Here is a 10,463-nt window from a genome sequence, read left to right as displayed (position 1 = left end):
GGAGAGAGGAGACGAGCTGGATCACTCTGGGTTATGGGGAGAAAGAGGGAGATGATGAGAGAGCGGGGTTAGGAGCAGGAGGGAGGAGAGAAAGGGAAACGCTGCCTAGCTTTACTTCCCCAACAAGACTCCAAACAAGTGTGTGTGTGTGTGTGTGTGTGTGTGTGTGTGTGTGTGTGTGTGTGTGCGCGTGTGTGTGTGTGTGTGTGTGTGTGTGTGTGTGTGTGTGTGTGTGTGTGTGTGTGTGTGTGTGTGTGTGTGTGTGTGTGTGTGTGTGTGTGTGTGTGTGTGTGTGTGTGTGTGTGTGTGTGTGTGTGTGTGTGTGTGTGTGTGTGTGTGTGTGTGTGTGTGGGTGTTTCTGAGTGTAAGAGAGAGAGACGGTGACATGCAGGGGGGGCTGCTATAGTCCCATTTTTCAAACACGGCTCCCTGTGGAGGAATATGAATAATAATGACAGTGGCACTGCTGCATGTAAAAATCAAACAAATACCACGCTATCAGTTCTCTGGCTTTTGTTTAGCTATTATTTTGTCTCTGACTTTTTTTTCTCCACTTTTTCTATTTGCTATTTTTTTTTTGTAGACTGCGGGATACCTGTATGTAAAGCTGTATTAAGCATATGTGCACGTAGTTTCAGGTTTGGTACAGTCCTCGCAGCACTGTAATATTATTTTCGAGTGTGTGCAGCTGTCATATCAGAATCAGAATGTGTGTGGGGGTGTGTGGGGGGGGGGGGGGGGTGGGGGGGGGGGGGTGGGGGGGGCGATTATGCGGTGACAGCAGCTGCTAATCCCCACAGACAAGCCTGGAGGAATGAACACCTGTGATCCCCACAGTGACAGAAGACATGTTAGGAAACCACATAACATTCACACACACACAAGCCATGCATGGCCTCAAAGTGTTGTGCTCAAGTACCTTTTTCACATAAGACATTTTGACTTAGTATTTAAAACACATATGCACATTATAAGGTTAACGATGGATGAATTCCATCCAGCAGCTTGAATTTCAAGGTCTGGGTCTTGTGCTGGCTGGTTCACACGTCACACTTTCAAGACTATACTGGGAGATTTGAATAGAACGGAACCATTGTCGATATTATTAGTAAGACATGTGCTTCTCCTACTATAGCAAGTCCAAATGATGTGAAAAGCGGCTGTTAACCATTAACGAGTTGGCTAAAGAACCATAATAAAGATTAAGAAAATGAGTCATTCAAAATTTGACATTGAAAAGTAATGCTGATATAAAGTTCACTGAAAACAAATACAGTATCTCACAAAAGTGAGTATACCCCTGACATTTCTTCAAAAATTTCATTATATCTTTTCATGGGACAACACTGAAGAAATGACACTTTGATACAATGTAAAGTAGTCAGTTATATAACAGTGTAAATGTACTGTACCCTCAAAAGAACTCCTCACGTTTTTATTTTTTTCCTGTGCTTGCTTATCAATTTAGGAAAATTTTAATCTGAATTGCTTGGTAGTGTGTCAGCTTCTGTTACAAGAACTGTCAATCAAATCAAACTACACCCACACACTTCTGAGACTTTATAAACTACCTCAGGATGTTTTTTTTGTTTTTTTTGCTGAACTCAACCTGTGATTGTATCTTATTTAGTTGAGTGAGTATTTCATCTCATAGAGAAATACTTTTTGCCCCTGGACTTTAATGACTCTTTTCATGAGATATATTCTCTCTCAAAATATATCATGGGTGTCTCCACGTCCAGTTGCTGTCTCACACGACACGCACACCTCCAGGCTCCTTTCTGATGTACAGAGCGAGGCAGTAAAATCAGCCAGCTGTGCACACACGTTCAATGCCACAAGTGAGGGACGGGACACGCATGTCAGACTAAAGGGGCCGCCCCCCCCTCACTTATCCTCTATCCCCAGACATGCTAATCCCTACTGCAGTTGTGGCGGCCAGGCGTGGAGTGGAGGAGATGGATAGGAGGTCAGTGGGAGCAGGTGTGCGCATGCCGTCAGCCCCTTGCAATCAGAGAAGGTTTTGTGGAAAACGCAGCTGCTGTTCTTGGGGGGGAGGAGGATTTTTTGGGAGATTGGGGTTATGGCAGGGGGTATATTTACTTATCCACTTCTGCCATCTATCTGTTATAATATAGAATGATGGCATTGTAAGGCTGGCTGCAGAGATTGCTGTATTCAGTATATGTATGTAACATATATTTAAAGGTGTTCCGAGGAACTTTCCGTTTGTGTTCATTCTTGCACCCCCTTTGGAAGAAAGCGGTAGTGTTTTTACCACGCCAGCTGTTGTTCCTGGGTGACCGTACCCATGACAAAGGAATTAAGTAAAACTATATAAAATAGCATTCTTTCCACTGATGCTGTTATTTATGATCATCAGAGGAAAAATTAGACTGTTTCAAAATATTTTAAAGTTCCTCATAGCTACTTTAAGAGAAACAACATGCAAGAAAGACACACAAAGCAACCCACCAGTCGCATATGCATGTGATTTATGCGATTGAATTTACTTAATTTACTTTAAGGTGCAAAACTACTGGAAGTATTATCATGAGTTTGTAGTTACCTCATGTCTAGTGGGGAACAGCCTACTTATTCATATAGTGCTGAGTACAATATTTCCTGTAATAAACCACAGGGCACAAACAAAAGTTTTGTAATGCATAAGAGAATAAGTTATCTCCATTGTCAAGCAAGACATAATGGTCAATGCAATGCACAATGGTTATGTGTACTCTAGAGGAAAATATACTGAAATACAAAACTTTGACATTAAGAAAGAAATTAAGCAAATAACCCCAACTAAATTGAAAACTATTTTTAAGGTCAAGGAATGGGCCAAAATGGTTGCTTTTTCCCCCTCAATGTATCAATATCTTCGACAAACAAAGCCAATTCAAAAGATTATCTTTGGCTCTGGGTGATCGAGCTCGGCACTTTTCCCTATTTGATGAAATTTGAAAACCGTTGTTCAAAAAATAATTGAATTGATCACTGACAATTCAAATAAATGTTAGGTGCAGGCATACACTCCAAGTTATCACAGAAAGCATTTTGCAGTGAGAGAGGAGGACTTTGGTAGGATGTTAAAATGACTGCCGGATCGCAATATATATTTTTTTTTTTTTTTGCTCTATAGTGTTTCAGCTGTAACTCAACTGGAGTCTAGTGATCTGTCCAGTGATCAGCACTTGACAGCAGAACTAATGGCAGTGGGGGTGTTCAGGGCAGGGAGATGCTGGGAGGACTGTCCAACCATCAAAGCTCCTCAGCCATCTCCTTCAGACATCCTCCTACTACTACGACGTGACCTTTGCCTTCTTTCCCCCAGCTTCTTTCCATCTGCTCCCTGGATAAAGCCCTCTGATCCATGGGGAGCTTATCACCCAAAGTCCGCCTGGGTCTTCATCACTTTCTTTTCGGAGAGCTGGTGGAGGTGGAGGCAAGAGGAAAGGAGGATGGGCACACATTCAGATGAATGGTGACACTCATCTGGTGAGTAGTGGCACGACTCAGCCATGCCAGAGAGAGAAAGAGAGAGAGAGAGAGAGAGAGATAGAGAGAGAGAGAGAGAGAGAGAGAGGGGACTCCCTATAGTGAGCGGTCACCTCAAATGGGACCACTTACCACCCTCTGCCTGGCCCCACTCCACCTTAAAGCTGCTTCAAAAAGGGGGAGCAAGAGTATGACAGAAGTGCTTCATACTGGCACATCAGTAGCTCGTTCCCAGATGGGGTCTTTGTTCTTTCTCTCAAACCCAAACGGATGCACGGCACACGCACACACGTTTGTCTGCACAAAAACGTGACACGAGCAAATGCAAATGCAAATTCAAATACACACACACGCACGCACACACACACACACACACACACACACACACACACACACACACACACACACACTCACACACACACACACACACACACACACACACACACACACACACACACACACACACACACACACACACACACACACACACACACTGTCTTCATCACCACAGAGCAGCAGTGTAAAGCCCGGATCATGATGACAGGGGGGTGGTAGTGATTCTCTTGTCCGTGGTCGTGTTCACATTAGTCATATGCAAATAGGCATTGTGCACAGAGAATGACACAAATCCACCATGTCTAAATCCTCAAAGAGAGACTGGTGACGGCTATTTAGTTAACATGATTTATTAAGGTGGCTGACCCAGATAGCACACACACACGCAGACATTTAACAGTTGTTTGTTTCAGGTGTTTAGAGTAATGGAATCAGTCGTAGCTGGAATTGGAGGACACAAAATAGATTAAGATGAAAAGGAATTTATTAATGTTTGCTAGACTTGTTTGTGCTGTGTTTTTTCGGGTATTTGTTGACAGAAATTTAAGGAAAGGATGATGAGTCGGACGAGCCCGAGGCTGAAGACAGTGGGGTGTGCAATGTGTTGCCTTTTGCTTTGTTTTTTGAGACATTTTGTGGACGTGAAATGACATGGGATTCTTTGCACGTTTCCTATATTGTTTTGAATATAACCTGCTCCTTTAGAATTTATCCCTTATCATTGACTGGCATTTCTACATTTTGATATTCAATTTCTTAAATGTAGGCCACGTACATTTAGTGGGGTCCATATTTGACTGTGTTTTGGTGTCACTTGTTTATTTGTTTATATTTGTTTAATAAAAGGATACCAATTAGCTGATGCCACAGCAGTCAGCCTCTGTTCATGGGTTCCACACTGGACACACAATACGTAGACATTACATACTTATAAGATGTTTTCAAAAGCAGTTTTATCATGACCTTTTCTAAAATCCTTTTAAGGCTCGACTGCACGGAAAGTTTGTTATGCAACCATACATCATTCTTTTTTGGAGTTAGTCTACTTTTAAATTTTTTAGATATCATTTGATCGCCTGGTTAGCTTAATAACTGACAATCAAAAGTTAAAATATGCTGATTTTTTAATTCTTCATCTGTGTGAATTCTTTGTATACCGATGTCTGGATTGCAAAGAAATCGAACTAAATTGAACGAAGTTTTCGGATCAGCATAATGACTTGGATAAACAAGTTATACAAGAAGGTGGAGAAAGAAGTAACAATAGTGTCAGGAAGAAGGAGAAGGGATTCCCGGCTTACTGCATTTACTAATGTTCCAGAGGGCATAAGGCCATGGGTCATCCCCAGGCCCCTGCTAATGCAGAAAAGAGAGTGCTCAAACATTTCTGACAGGAAGCAGTCGTGACCTTTTAGCTGGAAATGCTCTGCTGGAATTCCGTCCTCGCTGACTTTTTTCTGTCGTATCTGAGGGGGTGGTCCTAAGACACTTTCCTTTGCTGAGGTGAGTATGAAAGGCCAGTCTGTCAGCTCCGGTCTGGCCTTTTGCTTTGTGTGCAATGTGGTATGGAGAACAAACTCTGTTGCAATCAGCCCATCTGTCCGTCCAAGTCAAAGCAACCTTTACTGATGCTGTGGTTGGCTGGAAAAAAACAAACACACGAATCATCTGCCTTTAGCTATCAAAATCGGAAAAAAAAAAAACTTTCACTTTTTTGGATAATTTAATAATTTCCCAGAATTCATAGCACTGCCAACTTTTCATGATGCCACAAGTGTAACTCTAAGTTTACTTTAAACAACTCCCTTAAATGTTTTTGATGGGACACTGTTTGAATCAAAGACCAAAATTATACAGAATGACATAAGAAGACAGTTTAGTTAACCAATTAATTTAAAGGTGCAGTCAGCGAATCTGGAGAATGCTTGTTCTCAAAATCCCTTTTTGTCAAAACAGTGAATACAATATCTCCTCATGATCCACTAGCTGTCCATATTGTGTGTGCGCGCCAAAAAAACAGTGTTAATACACAGCCTAGGCTCTGTAAACTGGTATGTAATCAAAGGGTATATGTCAATAAAGGGGGCCCATTGTAGCTAGCAACATGCCAGATTACAGAGCATACTTAGAGGCTGTGTATTAACAACAATTTTCAGCGCACACACAGTACGTACAGTATAGGTAGCGTATCGTGAGGACATATTCACTGATTTTGACAACAAGCTTTCTCCAGAATCGCTGACTCCACCTTTAACTGCTAAATAAAAGGGCTTTGTCACACTTCCAGTTCCAGTTCCAGAGAATGTATACCATGACGGGACATATTATATTATATATATATATATATAACGTGATATAACGTGATATATATATATATATATATATATATATATATATATATATATATATATATATATATATATATATATATATATATACACAAAATTATGCTCTCCAACGTGAGATTCATGCGGTGTCTCTTTCATGACTAATAGGTACCTGACCTCCCAGAGCTGGAAGTCCCAAGTTAAAATACATATAAAGAGCTTCTCTGCATTATTCATAATTGTCTGACCCAGGTCTACCTATGTGCTTCACATTAGGATGTTAAATGAGTTCATAGGGTTAAATCACAGGACATTTCTCTGCTCTCCTGTCTGAATAGCAAATTATAAACTGGCAAATCAGAGCATATCTACATAAATATATGATGGCTTTCATTTGAACCTTGACTACAGCAGACTGATGTGAGCAAACATCTGCCTTTCATGTGGCACAAAACAGACAGAAGAAATGACTACCATGGAGTTTCCTGCATAATGCACACCCCGAGGATCAACACAAAGAGAGCGAGCACGGATGCGAGGTGCAGGCTTGCAAGCATGCAGGCAATTCATTGATCTCATGAAGAAGAAAAAAACATGACACTTGGGAAAATCTCATAAAAGGGAATAGGATTTATTTTATTTGCTATATAATGGTACCAGGCACTACACCACCTAAGGTAAATGTGATTTACACTCTACCACCATTAAATAATTCACATCCAACACTCCTATTCACAAGTGGTTAGTTGACGCGTGAGTGGTTTCTAGGTTTGCTGATGGCAAGAAAAAGTGTCCATGAGTGAAGGGAATAGCCACGCTATTTCCGCTCACAACGTAGAGTGTGGACAAATGAAAGATGAGACAGTTCTGGTGATGTGGCCTTAAAATGTCCAAAAGAAATGGCCACTGCTCACTGAAGATGAACACTACTGATTTCAGTATAGGCGTATCTCATCCTGCAGCGCCACCGTCAGGACAATCATTGCGTTCTTGCCCACTAGTGGTGGCTCGAAAATCTAATAATAGCATAGTTGTCTCTCCCCGTGTCTCATTCATCTAATCATATCCTTTGCTGGTGTGTAGTGAGCAGCACAGCCTCATGAGGCCGCTAGTCGGACAAGTAAACTTTCAGCCTTTGTTTCTCTCACAGTGCAATCGCAAATCATAACAAAAGTCAACAATGAAGTCCTAGTACCGTGGTGTGTTTTTTTATGCACACAAAAACTGTACAGATAGTATTAATATGGCAAATGTTTTCACAGAAAATAAATTCTTTACCAAGTCAAGTTGTGATGGAACATGCCGGTGTTTTAACAGTTCATGCAGAAAGCACATGCAAAAAAAAAAAAAAGAAAGGGTGCCCCGATTGGATCTTATCTGTGACCAAATAAAATAAACACATTGACGGACACAACACTAATAAAGTTAATTATACTCCAAGCATTACCAAGACCAGTTTCACAGACATGAATTAAGCCAATGTATTTAATGTGGGGCTCGGTTAAGTCCATGTCATTGAAGCTGTCCTACTGTGTTTCAGTCAACGTTAATCATTGTGACAAGACAAACAAAACCTATCAGTTGTTCTGGTGTTGTGAGTAGCTTGGTTGAGTTGCTGTAAATAGTGGCTTTAAATGATTTCGATTGTACTCTTGTCTGCATTCCGCATTTATTCGGCTCCGACTGAAAATATTCCTTCATCCTATCCTACTACACTGGCCGTAGTGCACAAACACAAAGTGGCTGATAGCAGGACTATGTCAGTTCTTTGTCTATAGTTCTACGTGACAGTAAGGCCTCATAAATAAGGTGCTTCCACTTAGAACTTGCTAAGAGGTGGCAGCGCCCCTGCCTTCACCAGCACAGCAGAGATAAGGTCTGCAGGCCCTGAGGGATGAGGCACAGCTGTGGCTGAGGGATCTCCGTGCTTGTTATCGGAGTTCATGGGTGTGGCAACTTTCCCTTTACTCAGAGTGGACTTGCCAGCCACGGTGCTGCCCCCTCCTCCGCCACCGAAACTGGTCTTGCTGTTCTCTGCTGTGGGGATGACTGTGCCCAGGTGGGGGTGGTTGCCCGCCGCTGGAGTCCCTGTGTTATCCATGCTGGTCTGACAGCAACACAGCAGGCGGAAGAAGGCCGCCCTCATCTCCCTGCTGGACAGGGTGTATATCAGAGGGTTGAGGGCGGAGTTGAGCACGGCCAGCGCGATGAACCAGTCCACCTGGTAGAGCACGGGGCACTTGAGGGGACTGCAGCCCACGTCCAGCAGCAGCAGGAGGAAGAGGGGTGTCCAGCACATGACAAAGACTCCCAGCACAATGACCACGGTGCGCAGCAGGGCCAGGGAGCGCTCCGACGGCCGGCTGCTCACCCTGCGCCCGCTGGAGGTGACCAGGCGGTAGATCCTGATGTAGAGGATGATGATGGCCACCAGCAGGGCACTGAAGACGCTGATGCAGAAGGCCACGTAGCTCTTGGCGTAGAGCGGCAGCACAGTGGAGCAGGAGGCCAGGTCGTCCAGGCAGTTCCAGCCCAGGCTGGGCAGGGCGCTGAGCAGCACAGACACCAGCCAGCAGGCCGCCAGCAGGCCCAGGAGTCTCCCCCGGCCCGCCGTCTCACACGGACGCAGACGCACCATGGTCATGTGCCTCTCGATGCCGATGGCCAAGAGGCTGAAGGTGGACGCGCTGAGGGCCACGAACATGCTCCCTTCTCTGGCCAGCCACTGCACCGGGGTTAGGAAGAAGGTGTTGCGTCCAGAGGTGAAGATGTTGACCACATAGGCCACGCCGGCCAGCAGGTCTGACAGAGCCAGGTTGCCGATGAGGAAGTACATGCGGCTGTGGAAGCGCTTGTTCCTCCAGAGGGCCAGCAGCACCGTCACATTCTCCAGGACAATCAGCACGCAGATCAACAGCAGCACGGCCGTCTTGCAGGCGCCGCCGCTGCGAGGCCGGTCCCACTTGCCCGAGTAGTTGTAGTGGCTGACGATGACAGTGTTCATCCCTTCCTCCAGGATGTTCCCCATACTGCCCTGTGCCAATTTCCTGGCCCAACAAGCCCTTTCCTAGGTCAAACAGCAGAGGGCGCAACAGCACCGGACATCATCTCGGAGCCTCTTTCAATGACCTGCCAATCATATCACAGTTAGGGGACCAGATTTACTTTTGAAATGAAATGCACAAAAGTGACATTCAATACAAGGTTTTGTTCATTCAAGTCAGAGGAGGGAGGACGCTAAGGACTGAAAGCAGCTGTTATGTAGGAACATACATATAAAAAAGGTATATATTACTTGCCATAACTAGGCCTACTTAATATTGCTTAATATGAGTTTAATCAGAAAAATTTGCATTACTGACATTAACAATCTACCTAACACATGCCCTGGCAAGATAAAAGCAGCACTTCTAATATGTAAATGACATACAACACAATATTAAAACAATTGTATCTGTTTTTGCCTCCCTTTAACAGGGGCCATAGAAGGTATGATTTACTGGCTAAAAACATTCCAGCAAAAACACCATGACTCAATAAACGTCGTTGTAAAAAAAAAAGTTAAAAAATGAAGTTGAACTTTCACTTCATGGTGCGTGTTATCCTGAGGTTGGATGAACAGGTTCAAAGTTAAACGCGTGTGTGTATGACAAATTAATACACACTGTAAAAACGAACAATCAAACAAACTAAACAAAGTGGAAGTCAATATGTAAATATCCTGTTCTCTGAAAAAGTTGCTCAAAGTGAAATGGAGGGATCATTTAGAAACTGGTACCTGCTGTAGGCCCTAATCGAAATAAATAAAGCGCCTGGCAGTTGGCATATCACTCACAGCGACTGTGTCGTACCTTTTAGAGTCACTTGTCTCATCTAAACATCACGGTGAAGGGGCGAGATTTGCAGAATTTGGATGGTGTTTTTTTTCTCTCTCTCTTTCTCTCCTGCGTAACGACCCACTGGTACAAAATATGTGATCGCCAAAAACGGTTTATCCTCGACGTGAAGTGAAAAAGCCCATATCTTAAACGTCCGTATAGATGTTTTCCAATCACCTTAAAACATCCACTTTATGTTATGTCCCGCACTTTTCGGCGTCCTCTCCACACTGCGACTCACTCCAGCTCTGACTGTCCCGCTCCCACCCCTCCCAGCCAGTGGGACGGGTGGGCCTTCCCTTCCCTCACCCTCCATTTAGTTTTTTTTCCCTGTTACTTTCCCATAAATTACGAGTCAAACAGAGAGGTCAAAGCCACGCGCGTCATTACGCAGGCGCTAAACAGTTGTACAGATGTGTCATTG

At 43.7% G+C, this 10,463-nt stretch overlaps 1 protein-coding gene across 1 annotated transcript; it reads right to left on the bottom strand.

Annotated features, from left to right (window-relative positions):
- Positions 1 to 6,776: 6,776 nt before the first annotated feature.
- Positions 6,777 to 10,251, bottom strand: s1pr3a (sphingosine-1-phosphate receptor 3a). The gene is made up of 2 exons (XM_080033289.1): positions 10,013 to 10,251; positions 6,777 to 9,290 (listed from the first exon to the last, which is right to left on the bottom strand). The coding sequence occupies exon 2, from the start codon at positions 9,187 to 9,189 to the stop codon at positions 7,981 to 7,983; it is 1,209 nt and encodes a 402-aa protein (XP_079889415.1). The 5' UTR covers positions 9,190 to 9,290; positions 10,013 to 10,251; the 3' UTR covers positions 6,777 to 7,980.
- Between the last annotated feature and the right edge of the window lie 212 nt (positions 10,252 to 10,463).

The sequence above is a fragment of the Ammodytes marinus genome, assembly GCF_949987685.1.
Source record: "Ammodytes marinus genome assembly, chromosome: 8".
In the NCBI taxonomy this organism is placed as follows: domain Eukaryota; kingdom Metazoa; phylum Chordata; class Actinopteri; order Uranoscopiformes; family Ammodytidae; genus Ammodytes; species Ammodytes marinus.
Note: the sequence above shows the minus strand (reverse complement) of the source record. Positions and strands in the feature narration are given on the sequence as shown.

Excerpts from the sequence above, each read along its gene's own strand:
- s1pr3a (XM_080033289.1), bottom strand. The coding sequence starts at position 9,189 with ATGGGGAACATCCTGGAGGAAGGGATGAACACTGTCATCGTCAGCCAC.